This window comes from Barbus barbus, assembly GCF_936440315.1.
Source record: "Barbus barbus genome assembly, chromosome: 23".
Classification (NCBI taxonomy): Eukaryota; Metazoa; Chordata; class Actinopteri; order Cypriniformes; family Cyprinidae; genus Barbus; species Barbus barbus.
In genome coordinates this window covers 20,006,522-20,033,089 of record NC_136751.1, presented here as the reverse complement: position 1 = coordinate 20,033,089, position 26,568 = coordinate 20,006,522, and the positions used below count along the sequence as shown (strand labels likewise).

The 26,568-nt window shown below is 37.3% G+C and overlaps 1 protein-coding gene across 1 annotated transcript; it reads left to right on the top strand.

Moving 5' to 3' along the window:
• Positions 1 to 227: 227 nt before the first annotated feature.
• On the top strand, positions 228 to 26,555 carry LOC306843308 (mothers against decapentaplegic homolog 3-like). Its single transcript, XM_079374701.1, has 9 exons — positions 228 to 641; positions 14,466 to 14,659; positions 14,793 to 14,918; positions 16,257 to 16,331; positions 16,420 to 16,470; positions 18,457 to 18,669; positions 18,769 to 18,906; positions 19,056 to 19,200; positions 24,451 to 26,555. Exons 1-9 carry the CDS (start codon positions 439 to 441, stop codon positions 24,572 to 24,574), a joined length of 1,269 nt encoding a protein of 422 aa, XP_079230827.1. The 5' UTR covers positions 228 to 438; the 3' UTR covers positions 24,575 to 26,555.
• The last annotated feature ends 13 nt before the right edge of the window (positions 26,556 to 26,568 follow it).

The following is a 26,568-nucleotide window of genomic DNA, read 5'->3' as shown; positions in this document are numbered from 1 at the left end:
CACGAAAATGTATCTCATTTTTCTAAATAAATAAGCGTGTTAAGCACATAGCCTATGTGTGTTGATAATTATTTTTTAAACTGACACTAAAAAGTATTAGGCCTATATCTTATTTTGCCTAATGAATGAATGAATGTTTGGAACACATTGGATATGAATGTTTTTATTTCTAAAATCACTAAAGTCTAAACTAAAGAGTAGGAGGAGGGGCGGGTCTAGACAGCGCTGAGTCTCGCTGGAGTTCGTCTGTTTGCGGTTCACTTTCCACAGACCAGAGGGGTTGATCAGCATCCGCCAATCTGACTTTATGGGCAGAAACTTTCTATTCGTTTTGATCTGGCCATTTCACAGGTCCATCGACGCTACGTCTTTAAAAGCATAGGACTTTGTAGTTCACTGATAAGGAATATATTTGGAGCTGTTGCTGATTTACTAAAGATGTCTATATTACCTTTCACTCCTCCGATTGTGAAGAGACTGTTGGGCTGGAAGAAGGGCGAGCAGAACGGACAGGAGGAGAAATGGTGTGAAAAGGCAGTGAAGAGTCTGGTGAAGAAGTTGAAGAAGACAGGACAGCTAGAGGAGTTGGAGAAGGCCATCACCACCCAGAATATCAACACCAAATGCATCACTATACCGAGGTACATATACTGTGGGCTGTGTCTCGAAACATAACGAGCTGCCTACCTAGATGGCATTTTGGGGATTAAATGAGCGTTAAATTCGGTTCACAAACAAGGTGTCTAGGTAGACAGCATAGCAGCTACTAGTTTTTTTAAACACATCCATATGCAACCAGGAACTGTGAAGCTAACGCTGCTAACTAGCGAAAGCCAGCAGATATTCTCGTTTTAACAAGCTTTTCTAGCACTGGTTAAATGTGTTGTCGAGTACTCTGTCAGCTGTTTAAGGTTTTTCATTAGTCAGTAACTTAAGCTATCTAAATGTTTTTGACTTAAGTGCGCGCGTAAATTGACTAACGTTAGCTTGCTAAAGCTGTCATTGCTTTGCATTGTTGCTTTCAGTGTCACGTCTAAATTAGTATCTAGAGAATTAAAAAATATATCTATTTTGGTATTGTTATAACGTCAATACAAGCAGTTGTCAGCTAAATTAGCCGGACTAACGTTACCTTCTACTGCTGGTATGATGTAAAATACTCGTTACTTTAAACTGTTGAGTTGGTTTTGAAAGCTTATATAGATGATCATAAACTTCACTCATCTAACGTTAACGTTATATTCATAACAGACAGACAGTTTAAACGGCTGCGATAAAGTTAAATGTTCAGGCTCGTATACGTGAGTAAAATGCCAAGCTAAGCTGTTATATAACAGTCTGTGATATCTGGGGCAGACAGGCTGTTTTGACATATTAATTTTGATAGCTGGATTGCGCATTAATTTACAGTTTACAGATCAAACCTTATTAGTATGTCATGAATTATCGGGAATGTTAGAGTAACACCATTTAGTGAATGGTCAGAGTAGCCTATCTAAACAAATCATTGCAACTAGTGAATGTGATGGCTTTGTAAAATGTAATTTGACAGATATTGGGTAAATTGCATGTTGTTTTGTTTATTTTAGTAGTGTTATTAAATTTATCTGTGAATGGGAGTACTTGTGCCCTGTGCCCTAGATGGTGGTGATGGAGGAGGGTAAAGCTTGTTATATCATAACCACTGTGGTAGTTATATCCAATTGTACTCAGGACATTTTGTCATGGGTAAAAGGATTTGGAGAATTAGTAGCCCTACAGATGAAAACGCAAAGCCTTTGTAGCTTTGTGTATAGAGAGATGCATATTTTTACTTGATAACATCAAGTATTATATGCAGATTACATGTAATTTTTAGTTAATAATTTAGATTTAGGAATGGCAAAATAAAATTGAAGAATTATATTGAGTTTCCTAAACATGGAATGCAGCACAATAATAGTTGAAAGCCACCCAGCATTACTAATGATGTCAAAAAGCCATGTTAAGAATGCTTCCTGTCCATGGAGGTCTGTTCAAACAGATAAATGAGTGAGAATAAGGTCATTCTCAGTGGGAATCCACTGGTGACTAACATAGTGTTAATAAATAGCTGTGGTATCAGCATAGGGTTACATACTTGAGCACGTAAGTGCATACCTTACCATCTGTGTAGTTATGAGTGGAGAATTTAGTCTGCAAAAAATCTGTATCAGTTCGTATCTTATCTCGTCTTCCAGCTGTTTTCCATACATATAGATCAGAGATAATGGCAGGTCAGCTGAAATTGCATAATCGTTTCACTGTGCTTGCTTACCACTAGTATCCCATTGGGATCCCTTTGCTTGTACTCCATTTGGCTTCTTGTTCCCCATTAGGCTTTTTTAGCCTAAAGTTAAAGGAATAGTTCACCCAAAAATTAAAATTTGCTAAAGATGTACTCACCCTCAGGCCATCCAAGATGTAGATGAGTTTGTTTCTTCAAGTTTATTTGTATAGCGCTTTTTACGATACAAATCGTTGCAAAGCAGTTCTACAGGAAATTAAGTTTCCACAATATATTTATATATTACAGAACCTTAATATATTTAACTTATGGCAAAATTTGGTAATTCTGTATGTTGTCTGAGCTTTGGCATCCTCTGAGGTCCTCTGAGGGGTTGGCATTATCTTTTCTCAGGTGTTCGGTCATCTCAGATCATTTAAGGGTTGGATCCAGACTGAAGCTTCTGTAATTCCTAGTTACCACGGGATGTTAATCCTGTGACAGAAACAGAGAAACAAATAGAGACATAATTAGCGTAGCTGCTGTTCCATATAAGCAAAAATTATTTGTTCAACCCAAGCTAAAGAATAATAATAATGTACATTTGATCAGATATAACTGCAGTACAAGATTATAACATTATGTGAATGCTTGGCTAAAGAGATGTGTCTTTTAATCTAGATTTAAACAGAGAGAGTGTGTCTGAACCCCGAACGTTATCAGGAAGGCTATTCCAGAGTTTGGGAGCCAAATGTGAAAAAGCTCTACCTCCTTTAGTGGACTTTGCTATCCTAGGTACTACCAGAAGTCCAGAGTTTTGCGACCTTAGGGAGCGGGTTGGATTGTAGCGTGGTAGAAGAGGAGCTAGGTACGAAGGAGCTAAACCATTTAGGGCCTTATAGGCAAGTAATAATATTTTGTAAATGATACTGAATTTAATAGGTAGCCAGTGCAGAGACTGTAAACTAGCTTTTCTGCATCAGAAACAAGCAGCATGTTTCGAAGCTTGGCAATTTTTCTAATATGGAAGAATGCTGTTTTTGTAACATGGGAAATATGATTTTCAAAGGACAAGTTGCTGTCTAATATAACACCCAGATTTTTTACTTTAGAGGACGTAACAGTACATCCGCCTAGTTGCAAATTGTAATCCAAGAGATTCTGTCTACTGTTTTTTTGGTCCAATAAGTAATATCTCTGTCTTATCTGAATTTAATAGGAAGAAATTATTGGTCATCCAATCTTTTAAATTTTTTACACAATCTATTAGATTCAAGATTCAAGATTTTTTTTATTCGTCACATACACAATTATACAGAGTATAACCAGCAGTGAAATGTAAGATAGTCTAGAAGTTTCATCTGGTCTTGTTGAGATATATAGTTGAGTATCATCAGCATAACAATGAAAACTAATCCCGTATTTTCTAATAATATTACCAAGGGGTAACATGTATATTGAAAATAGCAGAGGACCTAGGACAGATCCTTGTGGTACTCCATACTTTACTGGTGATAATTGAGATGACTCCTCATTTAAATGAACAAAGTGGTAGCGATCGGACAGGTAGGATCTAAACCATCTTAAAGCCTGCCCTTGAATACCAGTATAGTTTTGTAATCGATCTATGAGTATGTCATGGTCTATAGTGTCGAACGCAGCACTAAGATCATGTAATACTAGCAATGAGATGCAGCCTTGGTCTGAAGCAAGAAGCAAGGCATTTGTAATTTTAACAAGTGCAGTTTCTGTGCTATGGTGAGGCCTGAAACCTGACAGAAATTCTTCATAGAGATTTTTTTTGCAAGAAGGAGCACAATTGAGCAGACAACTTTTTCTAAAATTTTAGACATAAACGGAAGATTTGAAATGGGTCTGTAATTTGCCAGTTCATTAGAATCTAGTTGTGGTTTCTTAATAAGAGGCTTAAAGGATTAGTTACCTTTTAAAAAAACTTTTGCTGATAATTTACTCACCCCCATGTCATCCAAGATGTCCATGTCTTTCTTTCTTCAGTCGAAAAGAAATTAAGGTTTTTGATGAAAACATTTCTCCATATAATGGACTTCATTGGGACCCAAATGGTCCAAGGTCCAAATGACAGTTTCTGTGCAGCTTCAAAGGGCTTTAAACGATACCAGATGACGAATAAGGGTGTTATCTAGTGAAACGATCGGTCATTTCAAAAATAAATAAAAAAGTTTGTTTTATAAGCACAAATGCTCGCCTTGCTCTTTTCTGTGATGTACGTTCGTGACGTCACGTAATACGCAATGACGTTGAAAAGGTCACGCTTGATGTAGGCGGAAGTACCGAGTCGGTGTTTACAAATGTGCGGAAGGAGGACCATATACACATATTCAAATGTCTTATTGTCAGTTTATCGTTTAAAATGCCCATTTCGTGTGCGTATCCTGGGTGTTTTAATATTAAAAAGCCTAAAAGAAAATTTTGGATTTTACGTCAACCGTGACCTTTTCAACGTAATTGCGTATTACGTGATGTCACGAACGCGCATCACAGAACAGAGCAAGGCGAGCATTTGTGCTTATAAAACTTAAACTTTTTTATTTATTTTTGAAATGACCGATCGTTTCACTAGATAAGACCCTTATTCATCGTCTGGTATCGTTTAAAGCCCTTTGAAGCTGCACTGAAACTGTAATTTGGATCTTGAACCGTTTGGGTCCCAATGAAGTCCATTATATGGAGAAATGTTTTCATCAAAAACCTTAATTTCTTTTCGACTGAAGAAAGAAAGACATGGACATCTTGGATGACATGGGGGTGAGTAAATTATCAGCAAAAGTTTTTTTAAAAGTGAACTAATCCTTTAATAACCGCCAGCTTGAATGGTTTTGGGACGTGACCTAAAGATAACGATGAGTTAATAATATTGAGAAGCGGTTCTTCTGCTACAGGTAACAACTCTTTCAGTAGTTTAGTGGGTACAGGATCTAATAAACACGTTGTTGGTTTAGATGCACTGATAAGTTTATTTAGCTCTTCCTGTCCTATAGTTGTAAAGCACTGCAGTTTTTCTTTGGGTGCGATGAATGAAGCTGAAATACTAGACGCAGTAGAATATACATTTGATATTGTATTTCTGATGTTATCTATTTTATCAGTAAAGAAATTCATAAAGTCATTACTATTAAACTGTGAGGGAATATTTAGATCGGGTGGCGTGTGTTTATTTCTTAATCTAGCCACTGTGCTAAATAAGAACCTTGGATTGTTTTGGTTATTATCTATGAGTTTGCGGATATGCTCTGCTCTGGCAGCTTTTAGAGCCTGTCTATAGCTGGACAATGGACATACTGTTTTTCCACGCAATTCTAAAAACTTCTAAGTTAGTTTTTCTGCATTTGATGGGTATAACTGTTGTACCATGGCGCAGTACGTTTTTCTCTAACCTTTTTCAATTTGAGGGGGGCAACAGCTTCTAATGTATTAGAGAAGATAGTACCCATGTTGCTAGTCATTTAGTCTAGTTCATGTGTATTTATGGGTACACAGAGCAGTTGAGATAAATCAGGCAGGTTATTTGTGAATCTGTCTTTGGTGGCTGGAACAATAGTTCTGCCCGGACGATAAAGTGGAGCCATATAACTAATATCAGTAATACGCAGCACAGGGCTCGCAAAATTGCTAGCCCGACGTCCCGGGGCTATTGTGTTCTCCAGTTGGGCTACCAAAATGTATCACTGCCCTGCCCTGCCCCATGGGCTACCTTAAATGCAGGGCTCCCACGCAGTGTTCCCTCTAAGCTGAGCGCGCGCGCGACCGAGCTCTTCTTCCACCGCGGCCGCGCAGAAGAAATAATGTGCCTCGCGCACACAAAAATGAGTTTGTAAATTCTTGACCTTGTTTTTGAGTCTTTGACTTTGAGTCTCTTGCTCATCAAGGCTGTATTCATTTAAAAAATACAGAAAAAGCATTGATATAGTGAAATATTATTGGCAATTTCTAATATTGTTTTTTTATTTTAATACCTATACTTTAAAATAGCATTTATCCCTGTGATCAAAGCTGAATTTTCAGCATCATTACTCCAGTCTTCAGTGTCCCATGATCCTTCAGAAATCATTCTAATATGCTGATTTATTATCAGTGTTGAAACTGTTCTGCTGCTTAATGGAACCTGTTACTCTTTGATTAATAAAACATTTAAAAGAACAGCATTTATTCAAAATAGAAATATTTTCTAACAATAGAAGTCTTTACTATCTATTTTATCCATTTAACACATCCTTGCTGAATAAAGTTTATTGAACTTTCTTTAAACTTTTCTAAAGTATCTTTTAGAAAGATACAACTTTTGAATAGTTTATATTGTAACACAAAATCTCTATTTTGACTAAACAATGTTCTTTTTAACTTTTATTTTTTTTAAATATCACAGGTCCCAAAAAATACAGTATAAAAATAAAATAAAATAAAAAAGCAGAACAACTGTTTCCAACATTGATTAAAAATCAGCATATTAGAATGATTTCTAAAGGATCATGTGACTCTGAAAATACTGCTTTGCTTCACAGGAATTAATTAAATTTTAAAGTATATTAAAATAGAAAACATTTATTTTAAATTGCAATAATATTTCACAATATTATTTTGTGAAATAATATTCAGTATTTTTTATCAAATAGATACAGCCTTGATGAGCATAACTGAATGAAAACTTGATGAAACTCCTTTAAAAAAAATAATTGATCCAAACTTTTGAACTGCAGTGTATTGTACAGTAAAAATATTTTCTCAGGTAACCTAAAATGTACATTTAGTTACATCAAGGGTCAAATCAAATATAAATAGAACATTAAAGTTAAAAGTTACACACTTTTTTGTGTGCATGCTGTACAGGTCTGGTATAAAGAATGCTTTTGCTCAGGTGCCCGAAATGTCCACCCAATAAAGAAAAGTTTTGCCCAGCAAGAAAAACAATTAGAGGGAACATTGCTCCCACGGGTCCTTAAATCTGATACAACTAAACTGAAGAGTTTTTAAGGCCTTAGACAGTTTTAAATACGTTAAATGTTATAAGAAATCATTTTTCAAATTGCCTTAAATTAAGAATTCTGCAGATACCTTGTAAATAGTCAAATAAAACTCTTTCCTTGATATTCATTGGTATTTGTGTATTGAAAATGTTTTTGATTGACATTTATGGTCTTTATTTTATTTGGGCTAGTTAAATTAATTTTCGGGCTACCAAAATCTGAAGAGTACCTGCCCGAAGGGCTACCAGGGATTTAGAAATTTTGCGAGTTCTGCAGCATGCACGATACAAGGAAATGATCAGTAACATCATCACTTTGAGGTACGATACAATTCCATGCGATATAATTAAATCTAGTGTATGATTAAAACGATGAGTGGGCCCGGTGACGTTTTGCTTGACACCAAAAGAGTTTATTAGGTCAGTAAACGCAAGTCCTAACGCATCATTTATATTATCAACGTGAATGTTAAAATCTCAGACGATTAGCACTTTATCAACATTAACCAATAGATCTGAGAGGAAATCTGCAAATTCTTTTAGGAAATCTGTATATGGCCCTGGCGGTCTATACACAGTAGCAAGAGATAGGAGAGATTTATTTTGCATATCTAACAGTGTAACATTAAGCATAAGTATTTCGAATGAGTTAAACCTCCTGTATCCTGTTTTCTGAGTAACATTGAGAATATCACTATATATTGTTGTCACACCTCCACCACGACCAGTCTGACGGGGCTCATGTTTATAACAGTAGCTTGGTGGAGTAGACTCATTTAGACCAAAATATTCATTTGGTTTAAGCCAGGTTTCAGTCAGGCAGAGTACATCAAAATTATTATCTGTGATCATTTCATTTACAATAACTGCTTTGGGTGCGAGTGATCTAATGTTTAGGAGCCCAAGCTTTAAAAATTATTTTTGTTCATTTATTTTGCGTTTTTCTGGTTTAATCACGATCAGTTGTTTTCTAGATCCTGCATGAAATTTATATTTTGACCTCGCTATTCGGGGAACAGACACAGTCTGTATAGATTGGACAACGCAAGTACTTCTATCTTTTAAGTGGGTAGAACAAAAGTCATCATAGCAGTTATTTGACAATTGGCTTACTAGTCAGATGGAGCGTAGCGTCCTGGAGATGTTGACCGACAGGAGTTCCGCTCCGACTCTGCTGAGGTGCAGGCCATCAGCACGAAAAAGCAAAAGTATTTTTTATATTTAAACTGTTAATATTTAAAAAGAAAATATTCCAATTATTAACGAAGGGCAGTTTCTGTTCTTTACACCATGACAATAACCATTCGTTTAAAGCAAAAAGTCTACTGAACCTTTCGTGTCCTCGTCGATACGTGGGAAGCGGTCCTGACACGATGATCGTCGTTGCGGGCGATGTGCTGCGTACCGTCTCGATCAGGCTCCTGAAGTCCCTCTTCAGTGTCTCCGTCTGCCGCAGCTTGGTGTCGTTAACCCCCGCGTGCAGCACAACAGCACCGATGCTCTCGTCGCCCTTCAGCATCGCGGGTATCTGCGCAGAAACATCGAGAACACGAGCACCGGGTGAGTGAGTGTGCACGTTACCTTCAGCTAAACAGTGAGTGTGCACTTTACCTTCAGCTAACGTAGCACGGACGTGCCGGACGATGAAGTCTCCGATGATCACAGCGTCGCGTTCCGTCTCGCAGAGGGGAGCGAAGCGGTTCCGGGAGATCTCGAAGACCGGAGGCGGCGGAGGGGGAGAGGTCATCGCCCGGGGCCTGGCTCGCGTCTTCCGCTTCTGGTGCACCCAGGGTCCGTGGCGTCCCGGCGCCGGAGTGAAGGACATCTGGGAAGATCGCAGAGGTCTGTGCAGAGAAACACACGGAGTAGAGGTGGTGGGAGTGTTAGCAGCGTGCTGTATACTTACCCCGGACTTGTGAGCGTCAGCCCGGGATGTTTCCAGCGCGGCTCTCCACGCTCTCAGCTGGGCCTGCTTCTCCACCAGGTCGCGGATCTGCTTCTCCATGGCCTCCAGCTCCAGCTGCACCAAATGCAGCTCGAATGTGTCCTCACCTGCACTCAAAGGTAGACACACATCCGCCATTTAAGCAAGTAACAGTGAAACAATGGTAATGTGTGTGAATAGAGTATTAGCAATCTAAGTGAGATTAGCGGCAGCCACGCTGCCGATGCTAACGGGCTATAAGCTAATAGCAGACTTGAGAAATCAAAATAAAACTAGTGATAAGGTGGTGCTCTGATTGGTTTTGTTTTAGAATGCTATAGGGGATATATTCACACGTTATAGAAACGAAAATGATAGTGTATAAAATTGTTTTTAAGATAGAAAATAGACGATAAAGAATCAACTTGGAGCTCAAACTCAAAACACGCAGTCACAAATCAGCGCATGCGTGTATATATATATATATATATATATATATATATAATAAAAAGGGAAAATTTCTTCATCAGATTTGGAGACATTTCGGCATTACATCACTTGCTTATCAATGGATCCTCTGCAGTGAATGGGTGCTGTTAGAATAGAGTTCAAACAGCTGATAAAAACATCACAAGAATCCTCAAGTAATCCACATGATTCCAGTCCATCAGTTAACATCTTGTGAAGTGACCAGCTCTGTTTGTAAGAAAAACATTTGCATAATTTTTTGCGTTTTAACTTTAAACCATCGCCGCTACTGGCTAAAATGCTAGTCCACAATCCATAATGATGTTTCCTCACTGTTTTGGGCTGTTTCACTTGTAAACTTGTGCATATTTCTCTCCTGATTCAGATGAGATGACTTCGTCACTGGATAAAGCAATATTATGAATCTCTAATTTAGCTGGAAGCAACAGTTTGAAGTCTTAATGATGGATTTATTTAATGCAAACATGCAGCTTTTCGCTTCACAAGCATCAGTTGATTGACTTTCGTATTTTTATCAGCTGGTTAGGCTCCCATTCTGATGGCACCCATTCACTGCAGAGGATCTATTGCAAGTGATTGTAGTGCTAAATTTCTCCAATTCTGTAACTTAACCCATCTACATCTTTGATGGCCTGAGCATGAGTACATTTTCAGCAAATTTTCTTTGTTGAATCATTTCTTTAAAAAATATTAGCCAAAATATTTGAAATTAGACAATGGCACTAATGTCTAAGCCTTACTCACACATGACGCGTTACACACAAAACTCCGCATTTGAACAGTCAATATCAAATACTTGAGCTAATAACAAAACATACTTAGAGTCGCTGATTCAGAAGCACCAGATTGTCATAGCAAAGTCGAAATTGACCCCTTTTTTTTTTAGAAATAGCCTTCGTGGATAGGCAGCCTTGTACTCTACTAGGTTAGGTCGTCCATAAAATGTGTTGCACAAATTTGTGTTGTGGGAACATTTGGGTTGTGCTGTTGTGTTGTAAACAAATCTTAACCAATGATTCCTAGTTGCATCTACTTTCGGAAGCCTTAATAAAGCGTTTTTGCTTTCGCATAGAAACACACAGTGTCTCCCTGACATGGCTGCATCAACACTAACTGCGGTTACTGAAACCACACCTTCTTTCTTTGCGTGAACATTTGGGCAGCATTACACAAATATTTCCACATCGTGACGTAGACGTGTGGGGGCGTGTTTGAATGAGCCGTTTTACGGGGGTGTGGACAAGTCTTAACTTTTATAAAGAATATCTCTTTGGGTTTGAGACTTTAGTCTTTGCAACTTCAGGGAGCTCATCTATGCACGAACAGCTTTGTAACACTCCAAAGAGAAAAGAAAACTTTAAATCACATCATATAACCCCTTTAATAAAAAGTGTGACAGGATCAGACTGTTCCTGATATATTGTGTTGAACTGTGGCGTTCTACAGTTTAACCACATACATCCTGCCCCTTTTAAAGAAGCTTTCACACAGGAAATTAATGTTTATGCTTCTTTGCTGCATCTCTTGTCTTCACTGCTCTGTCAAGCAACCCTTTCTATAACTAAATCTGTATATAGCAAGCCAGTCCCCACAAAACGTTGTTCACACACTTGCACTCAGACAGACGTTCTCAGTACTTTAAACACAGCTGAGAGTGTGGTTATACAACACACTATGTGGCATGGTTATTCAAAGATCAATAATGCAGTGCAAGGTCTGGAGGAGGGTGTGGGTTGTTCCCTGGATTGTGGTTGAGTGTAAAAGGTTGGCGTTAGGCGGGTTTGAATATACTACTCAACTGTGTCATACAGTCTGTGAGGTCCTGTTGCAACCTACACTGATTTGTTCTCTGTTCTTCTGGATGAAATCTTCTCTGCATTAGTGGCTATCTGGGTGGCAAGGGGAAGACTGCACATGTGTGCAACAGAACAAGAGCAGGAAATCATCACCTGCTCTGAGTTTCTGAGGTTATGCTACTTCCTGCTCCTCTCGCTTATTCAAACAGAACACAGCTATTCTGAAAGCCTCTAACCAAAGTGAGACATGCTAACTGCTGAAAATCTTTTAATAAAAGGCTATCATCTGAGTGTGAAATGTGTGAAATTAATAGTGTAATTTCTGATCTCTCTTATAATAATAATTTAGCACAGTGACAATTATGGAACAATTGAATAAAATGGATTAGTCAACGGCAAAAACAATTCAGTGGCAAAACTGGTTAGAATTGAGGTCAGGGGCCTTTTAGGGGCCATGATGATGACTAATGGATTTAGTGTGACTCCACAGATGCAGATTGTGTAAGATATGTGGGAGAGTAGACAACAAACACTGCTACTTAAAGAGGAAAGCGGAGGTTATTGGTGAGCCACACGCGTGTGTCTTCCCTCCTCAGCATTCTCCAGCACCCTTTTTATTAGATTTTTTTATCCTATTTGTTTTGTTGATTTCTGGTTTCGGTCATGTTGTTACTCCAAAAAAGGCTGTGTGTGTATAGGAGGGGTGGGATAGAAACACGGCTGCTCTTGGCTTTGACAGAAGGGTGAATGAGTTCTGCTGTGTGTGACTTTCAGGTCAGTCTGGAGGTCAGTTTGACTTGAACAGAAGGAATTGAAATCTTGTGCCTGTTTTCAGCTGAGCTGTGACTGTGGGAGACTCCAGGATTTAGCTTTTTCTCCGTGGACTGAGTCAGACAATGGGATAGTCTGTCTTCTCTTTGTCAGGTTGCAAACTCACAGAAGCTCTGGTCAACAGCTTTTTGTGTCTTGTCTGGTGGTGGATTGAACACATGTGCAGTTGGCAAACTTAATTATGAAAATGTGATTATGGTGTAGATGTTCACCCAAAACTTTTTTATTTTAAGGCTGTTATTTATTTATTTTATTTTTTTCGTGGCACACAAGAAGACAGTTTTTATAGAATCATCAAACAGCTTATAGACTTCATAGTGACTGCCAGGGTCCAAATGTCCTGAGATTCTACTTTAATTATTTAAATCTAGTAATTTGATGATGTCATTGACATCCAGCTTGATTCAGTGCAATGAAAGAGACTGTATTTTAGGCTGCAGCGGAGAGCAACATTTGCAGTGATTTAAATTTCACATGAAACTAATGTATGGCTTTGGAAGGCTTGAAATGTAGTGCATAAGTCATATGGAGTGCTTTTGTGATGCTTTTTTTTTTTGTTAGTGTTTGTTGTAATTCCTAAAGTTTGACTGTTGTGTTCACTATGAACTATTATTGTATGGAAAAGTGCTGCATGAAGATTCTACAAATTCTTCTTTTGTGTTCCATGGGAAAAATACATCATTTCTTTTTGGAACGATATAAGAGTAAATAAAGACAGAATTTTCAATTTTGAGCTAAATATCCCTTTAAATTTCTTTTAGCATTAAAATTGTAAATATTTTGAGTGACAGACCAATTGATCACACAATATTTCTGCAATTTAGAGATTTTCGGCTAAATAAATGTTCAGAATTAATTTTATGATGTTTGAATATTAGTCTTATATGATTTCTTCTGTATATGTCATATGATAAATTGACATTACATAAATTCACTCACCTTGTTCTCTAGAAATAGGCATCCACTAGCCTATTATAAAACCCATTTCAGTCAACCACTACTTTTAAGTGTTATTATTTAAAGCTGAATTTCCAAACATATTACATAAAAGATTATATAGGCAGCACATTCATTTCTGGGTTAATGTGTTTGTTCTGTCTGGTGAATACAGATGTCATCTGTTCCTAGGGGATATTTCTAGTGCAGAATCCTGGCATTCATACTGCTGGTGCATAGCTGAATGAATATGTAAACATTAGACTGGAAAAGTGTGCAAATGCTCGTCTCAGTCTGCTGTCTGCTCTGCCTCGCCGTCTTTCCCCTCCTGAACTCAAGCTTGGTATTTCCTCTAAATTCACTCACTCACTTTCTCTGTTCATCTTGTGTCAGTCCCCTGAGTCTGAGCATTTTTAAAGAATTAGGATAATCCCAATGTAGGGTGAAAATGATTAATGCATTGAAATTCATTAGCTATGGCTGTCACGATGCATAGACCACAATACCATGAGAATGATTCATGTTTTTTTCCGTGGCTTTCTCTGCTCACAGCCGGTGACCTTTCCCCCCGTATGAAAATAAAGCCTGATTCACTTTCCACTAAATGAGGCTCTTGCATCATTTGAATATCCCGACTTCTGCAGAAAATTAATGGTTGACCCAGTGCAAGCCTATTAAAAGACTCACTGGGCAAGATTTATTGGGCTTTCATGTTAATAACATTGTACATTAGTGCAATAACATACATTATGTTTTAGAAACAGCAGTTAAAATTATTCTGCAACAGTTTAATATACTATTATAACAATTGTTAATAGAAAACCAATTAATGTTTCAGATTTTGTTTCACTAAAAATGCTATTAACGATTAATTTACAACTTTAGTAACACTTAGGACACACATATTCAACATAAATATCTCTAGAATATGTTCTTTTAAATACAAGTTATGTCAAATCAGTAATTACACTGATTTAGATCTCATGAGCCCTAAGTAAAAAGTAATGCTTACTTTTGTTTTGAATTGGACATTTCTAAATTATGACTTTGGGTTCACTGAAGAAATGCTTCAGTTTACTGATTCAATGAGCAAATACTCATTAAACTGATTCAAACCAATGATATGCGTCTTTTTGACTAATAATAATAAGACGGTACTCAAGAAGGTAGAATGGTTCTTGTGTTAATTGGTACCTTTTATGAAACCAGTTGTTTCATTGTCTCCTTGAACGGTTTGTGCAGGTCTCTGGATGGCCGTCTGCAAGTATCTCACAGAAAAGGCCTTCCCCATGTGATCTACTGCCGGCTGTGGCGCTGGCCTGACCTGCAGTCCCACCATGAGCTGCGTGCTGTAGACTTGTGCGAGTTTGCCTTCCATATGAAGAAGGACGAGGTGTGTGTGAACCCTTACCACTACCAGCGTGTAGAGACACCAGGTAAGCCCGTCAGGTGTTTTACCTCTAGTTATTCAAAAACTATTTGCTTCCATAATCAGTTTTGTGTATGAAACTAATTTGATTGATTTTTTTGGGGGGATAAAATAAGTTTTTTTCCTGTGTGTGTGTTCAGTTTTGCCTCCAGTCCTGGTTCCTCGGCATGCTGACATCTCCACAGACTTCCCTCCACTGGATGATTTCATCCCTGAGAACACCATATTCCCAGCGGGCATTGAGCCTCCTAGCAACTATATATCGGGTGAAAACATGTTTTCTGTTTTCTCTCTGAAAATCACACATTAACTTTCACCCAGACATGCCCTCAGGACTACACAACAGGCATTACTCATTCTAACACACACTCACATGCTAGTTCACAGACACATCTGCTTGAGTTTATTTTGTCGTCTCTCAGTTCGTTTAAGCTGTTTTGTCAAAATCAGAGTGTTTAGTCTGGCATCTTAACAAAGTTGGTAAAGCGTATAAGACAAGGAGAGATCAAAGTGCTGATCTCATGACCGGTAACATCATATTGAGGCTTAAGACTGTTGGTGTTAAAAGTGTTTCACATGACTTGAGTAAAAGAATTCCTCTTTTCAGGTTGACCTTCTCACTATACAACACATTTACAGTGTGGCATTTGAGTAAATTGCTTCAGAAATCCAAGAACATAATATAAAGAAAGTTGTCTAAATTCTGTGACTAGTAGGGTTGGATCTAGGTTATGAAAATGTATATTGTGACAACGATATAAAGTGTCAATCCTTAGAGATCTTGCTATATTGTACTAGTTAAAGTTATTGACACATTGGTGCAGACCTTGAGCCAAAAACTCATCACTAAACACCAATAACTTGTACATAAGGGTACTGTCATTTTAGACACGTCCAAAACTGTTGCAACAGAGATGGAAATACAATTTTTAAATACATGAAGGGTGTCCCAACACTTTTGTCCTTATAGTGTCATTGGTGTTTGGTGATGAGTTTTTGGCTCAAGGTCTGCATATAAAGTCACACCAGAGGTGTTCAGCTGGGATCATGACTTGGCTTTCTGCAGACCAGTCAAGTTCTTCCGCACTGACTGAATCAATCATGTCTTTTTGAACCGTGCCTTAAACACAGAGGCACTGTCATGTTAGAATAGAAAAGGGTCCTGTCCAAACTGTTGCTATAAAATTAGAAGCACACAGTTCCCTAGAATATCATTATATGCTTCAACATTAAGATTTGTACTCATAGAAATTACTAAAGTAGTTAAACATGTTCATTAGAAGGGGGTGACCCAATACTTTTGGCAATATAGTGTATTTGTCTTATTGTTTGTAATTTGCTTCTTTCTTATTTTCTTTGCTTTCTTATCTTATTTTCATACCTCAAAATAAGATTTTGGTCATATCGACCACCCCTAGTTTGTTCTACTTGTGCCCGTTATCTCAGTCTCTGGTACATCTGTATCAGCTTATTCTTCAGGCTACTATATAAATAAATGTCCAACACACCAAATAACTCAAAAAATCTTTAGATATGTGTTCTGCAGGGAGACACAATTCTGTCTTGTGTGGTTCATAATAATAAATGTCTGGTTTATGTTTCAGAGACCCCTCCTCCAGGCTACCTGAGTGAGGATGGGGAAACCAGTGACCACCAAATGAACCACAGCATGGACACAGGTAAGAGTCCTCAGATCACAAACAAGCTGTTGCTATTAGATACCTAATTATATTTGTTTGTACTTACTTATCTAATTCTATTTTTTAGGCTCCCCAAACCTTTCACCCAACCCTGTCTCTCCTGCCAACAGCAACCTAGGTAAGAACAGACACTTATTCATTACGTTTCACACCCAAATATTATGTATTCATAAAGATCCCAGATTGTCTAAGGCAGGGGTCACCACACTCAGTCCTGGAGAGCTGGTGTCCTGCAGAGTTCAGCTCCAACTTGCATCAACACACCTGCCTTGATGTTTCAAGTATACCAAGCAAGACCTTGATTAGCTGCTTCAGGTGTGTTTGATTAGAGTTGGAGCTAAACTCTGCAGGACACCGGCCCTCCAGGAACAAGTTTGGTGACCCCTGGTCTAAGGATATAGATTACCAAATATTTTTACGCATCTACTCGTTCTTCACTATTATTCTAACATGTGGAAAATAGTTTAACAAAAAAGTAAAAAAAAAATAAAATTTAAAGTTAAACAAAATCTTGTAGAAGTTATCCGATATTTACATTTTTCGAAGTTGCCACCTTTTACGAAAACTTAAGCTTTCCTGTCGGCACCTCTCGGGTTTCACGTGTCGCTGTAGCTTCTTTCATGAAAATGGTCATCACTAAAAGTGTTTGTTGTGATGGAAACCATGCAGAGTCAGTCTGGTTTCTGTGAGTACTCCACCCCACTTTGATTTTAATCTGGCTGGATTATCTCTGACATATTATCTCCATAACGTCAGTCTACCTGCCTGGTCATGTGTGAGGTGATTTAGCGAGAACGGATGTCTGCTTCAGTGAGCCCACGAGAAAACACTAGGACAATTCACTGCCAGTAAAACACATGAGTAATGCCACCAGCGTCCTGTACTACCCTCATTAAATGGGAGCATGTTTTTTTTTGTTGTTTTCTGTTTTTTTTTACATTATTATTATTACTAGCCATTAAGCCTTCTACACAGTGCACGATTTTAGCAATCCTATAAGATCATTGTAGAACACACTGTGCGACATGGATCTAATAAAATTGGGTACGACAATTAAGCAGACTGTATGATGATGACACCTATTGACTCGTATACTACGATGCACTTTTCTATAGAAGAATAAGACGTTATCAGCATGCGCTAGTGGTAAACAAAAGTAGCATGATGAATCACACTTTGGCAGTTGTAGTTTTTATGTGTGCTGAAAAAAGTGGAAGGGATAAGAGCTTGAGGTAAGCAGTTTTATGTTTTAGCACCATGTTGCATTAATTTCATGTCATATTTTTATTGGCTAGTCCGTAAACGTGGTTCGTAGCAGCAAACACGCTGTGCGATGATCATGCTGAATTTTCATCACTCCACGCTTCAGTGTCACATGATTCTTCAGAAATCATTCTAATACGATGATTTGGTGCTCAAGAAACAATTCTTATTATTATCAGTGTTGAAAACAGTTGTTGCTGCGTAATATTTTGTGGAAGCGGTGATGCATGTTTTTTCAGGAATATTTGATGAATAGAAAGAACAGCATTTATGTGAAATAATCATTTTAGAAATATTTTGCTATATTGTAAATGTTTAAATAGGCTAAATAACACTACATTTGAAAAATTATTATTTAACAATAAATATTCAATCTAAGAAATAATATAGATATATTTACTAAGCTATTAGTCAACCCATTGCTGAATGGGGTTTGGAGTTTGTTCTCTCTCGTGTCACAATAAACCAAGTGTGTGCTTAGTGAGCCCCAGTCCCAGGTTTTGCCTCTTAGCTGAATAAGAGGAAACCTCATATAAAAGGGTCCTTTGTTTCTGTCCTCTCAGTCAGCCCAGGGTAATGTAATAATAATAATATCCTGTCGCTGGGCTGTTCTATCTCTGCAGAGACACCAGGAGGCCCTGCAGTAAAAATAACAAATAACCAATTTCACATGGACAGCCTGCTGTTTTCAAAGGGCCACATTCTGTCATAATGTGACACTGATTTTACACCAGAATCCAAAGTCCAGAGCTTTTCCTGTTCTTTCACACGTTATCTTTGTTCTGTACTTGTTTTGTAACTCTGATCCTTTCTCATGCTCATTTATGTGTATTTGTGTTAGATCTGCAGCCGGTAACATATTGTGAATCCGCATTTTGGTGCTCGATTTCCTACTATGAGCTGAATCAGCGTGTGGGCGAGACTTTTCATGCCTCGCAACCATCTCTGACCGTAGATGGCTTCACGGACCCCTCAAACGCAGAGCGCTTCTGCCTGGGCCTGCTGTCCAACGTAAACCGCAATGCAGCCGTGGAGCTGACACGCAGACACATCGGTACATTCAGCTCACATTTATAAAAAATGTACTGGAATATATTGGAATCAGAGTTTCTGAAATAAACTTTATCTGTTTAACCTCATAACATTTCCTCAGGCCGAGGTGTGCGTTTGTATTACATTGGCGGTGAGGTGTTTGCTGAGTGTCTGAGCGACAGTGCTATTTTCGTCCAGAGTCCAAACTGTAACCAGCGGTATGGTTGGCACCCCGCCACAGTATGTAAGATTCCTCCAGGTGAGTCAGCACGTCTCTGTACTGATTGAATGAATGTGCAGCTGTGTACATACATTCTGTGAGTCACTCAAGCATGTTCTAGTGTCAGACTTCCTCATTCTGTTTCATAGAAGCACTCAAGCATATATATATATTTGTGTTTGCCTCAGGCTGTAATCTGAAGATCTTCAATAATCAGGAGTTTGCAGCTCTTTTGGCCCAATCGGTGAATCAGGGATTTGAGGCTGTTTACCAGCTGACCCGTATGTGCACTATTCGCATGAGTTTTGTCAAAGGCTGGGGGGCGGAATACAGGTAAGCCAAGACACTCGTCAGAGAAAGCACATACATTACCATTCAAAAGCTTAGGATCAGTTTTTTTCTTTTTGAAAGAAATTATATATATTCCTATTATTGTAGTTTGTATTCTATCCTATAATAATTCACTCATCACAGGCAGCATATACAATACTGTTCAAAAGTTTGGGTTCAGTAAGATTAATACTTAATAGTTTTAATCTGCTTATATTCTGTTTTATAATAATTATATATACTCTACACACGTCCTGGAAAATTGATGACTAATTTTTCAGTCATGGAAAACGCGTGTTGTTGTCCTGGAAAATTATTATTTAATAAAAAGTAATTGTGTTTTCTTTTAGCTAAGAATGAACAGTTTACCACTGGCCTGAAACAATTAGCCATAAAAAACAGGGTTCCCACGCTTCTTGAAAGTACTTGAAAGTACTTGAATTTCAGACATATGGATTCAAGGCCTGGAAAGTACTTGAAAACAAACATAGGTCCTTGAAAGTGCTTGAATTAAATTTAAAATAAATTTAGTTTATGGCGCTATTTCAAAATTGTCCTATATGTGCTGTCAAAGACAGAACGAAACGGCACAAATAATTGGGGTGGAGATGGGGTAGTGCGAAAAAAAACTTAGCCTGTGTTGATGTGCAGCCTAGAGTTTTCTTGAGCCGCTCCCGCTGAGTGTCTGACCATTACCGCCCGCTCCCGCAACGTGTGTGTCCCGCTCCCGCAAACATTCTAATATTGTATATCATTTTCGCGCTATTAATAAGTAAAATCACATTTGAATGAGCGCTCGCAGTTCACTTTCGATTACACGATCATGCACACTCTGTGTAAAGTGAGCACATCTTTACAGTGCGTGAATAATTATTAGACACGTTGATATTCTGATTTATTTCCAAAAACATTTGACCAATTCCAAACCACATCAATCTTAATAACTACTATTAATTTTGTAATTAATCATTTATAAGTAGGGATGGGTATCGTTAAGGTTTTAACGGTATTACTACTCTTACCGATACTGCTTATCGATCCGGTACTTTAACGGTATTCTTATCGGTACTTTTTGTTTTACTTTGTTTCTTTGTTCATATTCTTACAGTATCTTATCTTATGTATATAAAACACTAAAAATGCCTGCACTTCATCAATTTGTAAATGCACCAGTGTGCAGGTATTTTTAGTGTTTTATATACATAAGATAAGATACAGTAACAACATGAACAAAGAAACAAAGTAAAACAAACTGACAAATACAATAAAAACAAACACACAAACGAAATGAAATAAACAGTGCTTTAATTTTTCCATGAAGGTCTACTAATATTAATGTTCAGGTAAGTAATAGTTACAAAAGTAATCAAGTGTAAATGAGCACTGCATAGTTTTCACTGTATGTACTGATAGATTTATGTTTATTAAAGCTATAACGTTGTTCAGATTAAGAGCTGTGGGTGATTTTCTCTTTGCATTTTGTTCTTTGATTAACATTGATGGCTCAAGCTCCAGTCTGACACTTTAAGACAATATACTGACACGCATCGGATTTTCTCCCAACTGTTCTCGTCCACTTAAAACATAAAAGTGAAGACTCTCATAACCGGCCATTTTGACACATTGTGTGTGTATTTTTTGGCATATTTGTGTGTGTTATTTCGACGCGCCCGAAGCTCAAAGTGTACTTTGCTTGTCCGTTTTGGAGCACGCCGCCGCGCAGGCACACGCGCGCACACACATTTCAGCCTGAACAGCAGATTGTACTTTCAACGTTTTACTATCAAATATGTCCTGCAATGTAGCAACAGTAAAGACGGCATTTTATAACAATCACTGATTGAGCTGATTCAGATGTTAAGTTTTGGTTCGGAGGAATGAATCCGCGCCGCTATGAAGGGAAGGGAGTTGTGAAGAAATGCGGCTATAATCCTTGGAAGCCAAAATCGAAAAAAAAAAAAAAAATACTTAGCTTAATATAACAGCCACAGGCCTAAAGTGTGAGCAGATGTTTGAATAGTTGGTTCTCTCTTCTATCATAATTAAACAGGACTTTCATGTTGCGTGTGCTGAAGCTCCTCCGCGTGAGCGCGATCTGGCTTCTGAATTGCGCATAGCAAAAATGCATCATAGACAAATATTTGAATATTATTGCACATAAAAACAGCTGACGATATATATATATATATATGTTTTACAATAAATGTATGCGTGTTTTCTTAATTTCTCCAATACCGACAGAAGTACCGATAACGTCAGAACTTATCGATACTCCGGTCTTTCATAATTTAGCCCCGAGACCGATTTAATACCGAGTTTCGGTACCCATCCCTATTTATAAGTGATATATAATTGTCCATGAAGGATGGAAGTGAAAAACTCCTTATATTCATGTGTGCAGAATTATTAGGCACGTTTTCTTTTACAGATAAAATGAGCTAAAAAAGAGATTTAACTGAAAAGTCAAAAATGATTAAATCCCCAATGAGAAATATTCAAAACTAATGCAATACAGAAATTGACCATTGGTCAGCGAAATGCTCACTGGGTCAGCGGGGTTAGACAAAAACAGGTGGAGAAGATAAGACACATGGTAACTGCAAAATAATTAAGAATTAATGTGAAGAATTAGGTGTAAACCATCAAACATTTAGTCTCCAGTGCCACCATTTTCCAGAACTGCAACCTTCCTGGAGTCTCCAGAATTATAAGATGTCAGGTTCTCAGAGACTTTGCTTGCGTAAAAAATCCTAAAAAATGACCCTCACTTAATGAGAATAACATGCTGAAGTGTTGTGAAATACATGAAGACAAATTTTTATAGGCTTTATAAACGGATAAGTTGAGAGCAGTGTTAATTTTGACAGCAAATTTTGATTTAGTTTTAGTCATAGTCTTTTGACTAAAATGCCATATAGTTTGTCATATTTTAGTCACCTGAGTTGTTTTTAGTTTTAGTCTAGTTTTAGTCGACTAAATCTACAGTAAATTTAGTCGGCTAAAATCTAATGGGTTTAGTTACAGTGCATTTATTAAAATTTCCAAACTCATTATATAGGTTTGATATTGTTTTTTTTATCATGATAGACTGCAATTTAACTGCGGTGACACACAACATGCCTTTGATAAAAATAATTAAAACCACTTCTCATAAAGAACAAGAATATGGTCTTCTTTTTAATGAAATACCAATGGTTATATAGGCATTCTTTATAACAACTTGTTTATCATTCTTTCAAGCAGACATATTTATTTCTATAAATAAATTTAGATTAATCTTTAGGGCTACTAAAGTTTTTCAGTCAAGAGCAGTGAGTGATTGTATGTCTTTCTTTTGTTGCTTGATTAACATCAATGACTCGGACAATAGCAACTAAATTAGGCTGCTATCCCTTTAAAACCGAATGCACTGTGACGGATGCAATGTAGGCCTACTGATACACGTTCTCCCTACTGTTTACGTTCACAGCTGTGTTTACGTGAATACTCGTCAAAACGGACATTTCGACATCATTTTGTGTGTATTTCTCCGTTCATGCGACGTGAAAGAGTACTCGCGTGCTGTGAGACGCGCTTTCTGTGTGTGTATGCTTCAGTGTCTGCACTCAGAGAACAGGACCGAATTGAGTTCTCTCTTGCATCGTCAGATTTATGCATATGTCTGCTCTCCTCTTACTCCCACATATTGAAATTTTTTAATGTTTTATGCGCCGTGCAGCAAGTGTATTTTAGCTTATGTCCCGCCGGTTCATATGTTTGCATCTAACCTTCTATGCAGCAGATTCGTTCTGAATGAATCTCTTCCCAAATTGTCCCTCCCTAACATTTTAGATTAGATAGATAGATATGTCATAATTTTTGTCATTCAAAAATAATTTTCGTTCATTATCGTCTCATTGTCGTCAGTGAAAAAAATGTCGTTGATTGAAAATTATGATAAAGTATTCGTCAACGAAATTAACACTGGTTGAGAGTGACTCTTGATGGACCAGCACCACATCCTCTTGTACCACTGTTTGAAGAATTTATCTTCCAGAATAGCAGTAAGTTTTAGGAGCTCATTTTTAGTCAATCTCTGCAAGACAGACTTTTCAGGATAGGAGATGGACTAAAAATGAACTCCCAAAACTTACTGCGACATGGAGCTAAGGAGAAAATGTAGAACTTGAAAAATAAGAAAAACTGCTTAGTGGAACGCGTTTACAGTTTAAAAGCAAATAGAAAGTCCTATTTTTTTTATTTCTTTTCTTTATATTTATTTGCAGATTTGCACATGTACAATGTTTAAAATGTTCATGTTTGAGCAGCTGCATTCCTCTAGGTCAAAGATGAAAAAAATGGGATTTACAAAATAATTTTGACTTGAGTTGTTTATTAATGAGTAACGTCTCTATTGAGAGAACATGCTAATGTTAACAGGTTTACAGTGTTATTACAACATTTAACCACTTTTTATTAATTTAAAAATTGTGAAATTCTTTCAAATTTAAATCTTGTACAAGAACTACAGCAAAAAACAGTTTTGTTTTTTGTAGTTTGCTGTTTTTCTAAAAATATTTTAGAAATTGTATTTGAATATTACCAGTATTAACTTCAATGGATTTCATTAAATTCTTCGAACACGACTACTCAAAATGGTCTAAATTTATGAAACCTACACATTCAAAACATTATTACTCTGAAATTTTTAATGTAAATGAAGTAAAATGTTTGGTACTGTAAGGTCTTTCATGACACTACATATGCTGGGGTGTGAATTTGATAGGTGCTTGATATAAAATAAATGGTGCTTAAAAAGTCCTTGAATCTGGTGTTCATGAAAGAGTGGGAACCCTGAAAAAAGTCAAATCAGTATATTAGAATGATTTCTTAAGGATCATGTGACACCTAAAAACGAGAATATTCAGCTTTTCCATCACAGGAATGAATTACATTTTCAAATATATTACAATAGAAAACAGTTATTTTAAATTGTAATAATATTTGACTTAATTTTATCATTAATATTTCAACTTTTTACTTATGCAAAGGTAGAACTTACTTTCTAAATCTGTTTCTAAATTTGTAATTGCATCACTTACAAAACACAAACGCACAAATGGCATTTAATCACTTTATTTTTGTGACACTAGCACACAAAAAGCTTGGTTGCCCTTGATTATGTAAAACGATATTCCTGGCTGCTCTGTAGTTTGTTAAAAATGCTCGGCAGGCATGGAAGCACATTAGTGACCCAGATTCTCCTTCCTGCAGGCGGCAGACAGTGACCAGCACCCCCTGCTGGATAGAGCTGCATCTCAACGGCCCCCTGCAGTGGCTGGACAAGGTGCTCACTCAGATGGGCTCTCCGAACCTCCGCTGCTCCAGCGTGTCATAGGACAAACCTTCAGCCCGTTTCATGTAACCATACCCTTCTAATGACATCCTCTATTGCTGCTGAATGCCAAGCAAACAAACAGAGCGAAACTAAGGACGGGGAGACAAACACCTGCTGGACTCCTCAGAATGTCACTTTATCATTTACAGATCCTAATATTTTGCTGTGGGCAAAAATAGACACGTACAGTTGAAGCACTTTGAACAATGACACTCAAGGAGCGTGGATGATGTTTCCTCATTGTGAATTTAAATGTGATAAATGATCTTGATTTTGTTCGTTTTTGTTTTGATCAAGCAGTGTATGACGCATTCAATTTGATCTGAAGGTATTAGAATCATGGGCTCGGAATATGATTGCTTAAAATCATAAACATCCTCATAGGGGGCCTCAAAGAGTGTTTTGTTTCCACCACCTTCAGTGAAGGGGTCTTGTGTGAACTTTTACAGTATGTTAGTCTGAAGCTAGTGCTTCGGGAAGCTGTTTGTGTGTAAGTAAATTGCACTGCGCTGGACAGGTCAATATACAATGTGATGGTCTCATATGCACGGTTGACCAGGTTTGTATACAGGAACTGAGTGTGTAGAGTTAGAACAGAGGTACTTAGCCATGATTATGAAAAGCACTTGTTTTGAAAAGCACCCAGTGATGGCATGAACAAGAAAATAGCATTGGAAATTTGTCAGTGACAAATGCTAGTAGCTAATAGTGCTTTTTTATTTATTGAACTTGATGGTTACTGTTTGAATTATGCTCAGCAAATACATTTTGTATGAAGTATTTTTGCATTATAAACTGAATGGAGATTGTGGAAGTATATTTTTACTGCTGCCATAGGGTATTGTAATTAAGATCCTTGTAATGTTACAGATATAAAACAAAAAAATTGTCACATTAGCGAAATTTCACAGATTTTTAGTCTGTTGTCAACAATGTTGTGATATATTTAGCATCAGTCTTGCACGTGATTGCACAGACTCCTTTCGAAATGACTGGATTTTGCCTTTGAAAATTCACAGAACCACTAATGTGACCACCATTAATCATCACTTTTTATTTTCAGCAATCACTTGATTTCATTGTTCTTTCGTTGATTCTGTTCTATGTATGATTGGCGCATCAAAGGGATGTTTGAATCTCAGGACTCAATCCATTCAACTGATTTTTGAGCTCAAAACTCATGTAACAACTAACAGCACTTCAGATCTCTACATACTACACTATTTTACTGTCTGATTTCTAAGTGGGTCAAAAATTGCCACTATTTTGAGTTTTTATTTTTCACAGAAAAATGGAAGGCAAGTACTGCTGGCAGCTCTTGAAACGCTTGTATTTTCATGTAAAAATTGATTTCACGAGAGAATAGTGTAAATGGTTAGATTTTTATGTGGACCCTTTGCCTGTCAGGTTTTTCAAATCCCTTGATTTGTTAGTACTGACATTCAACAACTAACCCAATGCATGGTCTGGTATTTAACAGCATACATAAAAGCATGTTTTCTCATTTTATTGGAAAATGTCTGGTCTCACGGAATAAGCTCTGAATCACTGATCATGAAAATCCTGACAATCTCTGTTTGATTTTTAAAATCAAATTGATGTTTCATTGAACAACTGACGCTTGTGTTTGATTCCCCCAAGCTATGTTTTTTGCTATTAATCTTGCCGGCTCTTCATCTGTGACTCAACAGGGCCAAAGCACATGGTGGACTGTTGATATTATTTAGATTTGTCCTTTTTGCTGGAATATTGCTTATGCTGTTTATTTTCTTGCACTCTTGATTTGGAAGCAAATACAACATTCTTTGTCTTATAGTGTCAGTAATTTCATTCATAACCTGAAACTGGTGCTTAGTTCTTGTTTGCCCTGAATTTCCTTTTTGCTTTTCTGTAACGTACACTCACGTTTACTTCTCTTGCATTCACTGTCATATTGACTTTTGTTATGTAAGTTTTAATAATAAAATGTTTTAAGAGCATCGCTTCAGACTTTT

What these genes read in the sequence shown, in the direction of transcription:
- LOC306843308 (XM_079374701.1), top strand. Translation starts at nt 439, where the DNA reads ATGTCTATATTACCTTTCACTCCTCCGATTGTGAAGAGACTGTTGGGC. An exon ending in TCCTAGCAACTATATATCGG is followed by an intron (nt 14,919 to 16,256) that starts GTGAAAACATGT and finishes TTTATGTTTCAG; the next exon opens with AGACCCCTCCTCCAGGCTAC. An exon ending in GGCTGGGGGGCGGAATACAG is followed by an intron (nt 19,201 to 24,450) that starts GTAAGCCAAGAC and finishes TCCTTCCTGCAG; the next exon opens with GCGGCAGACAGTGACCAGCA.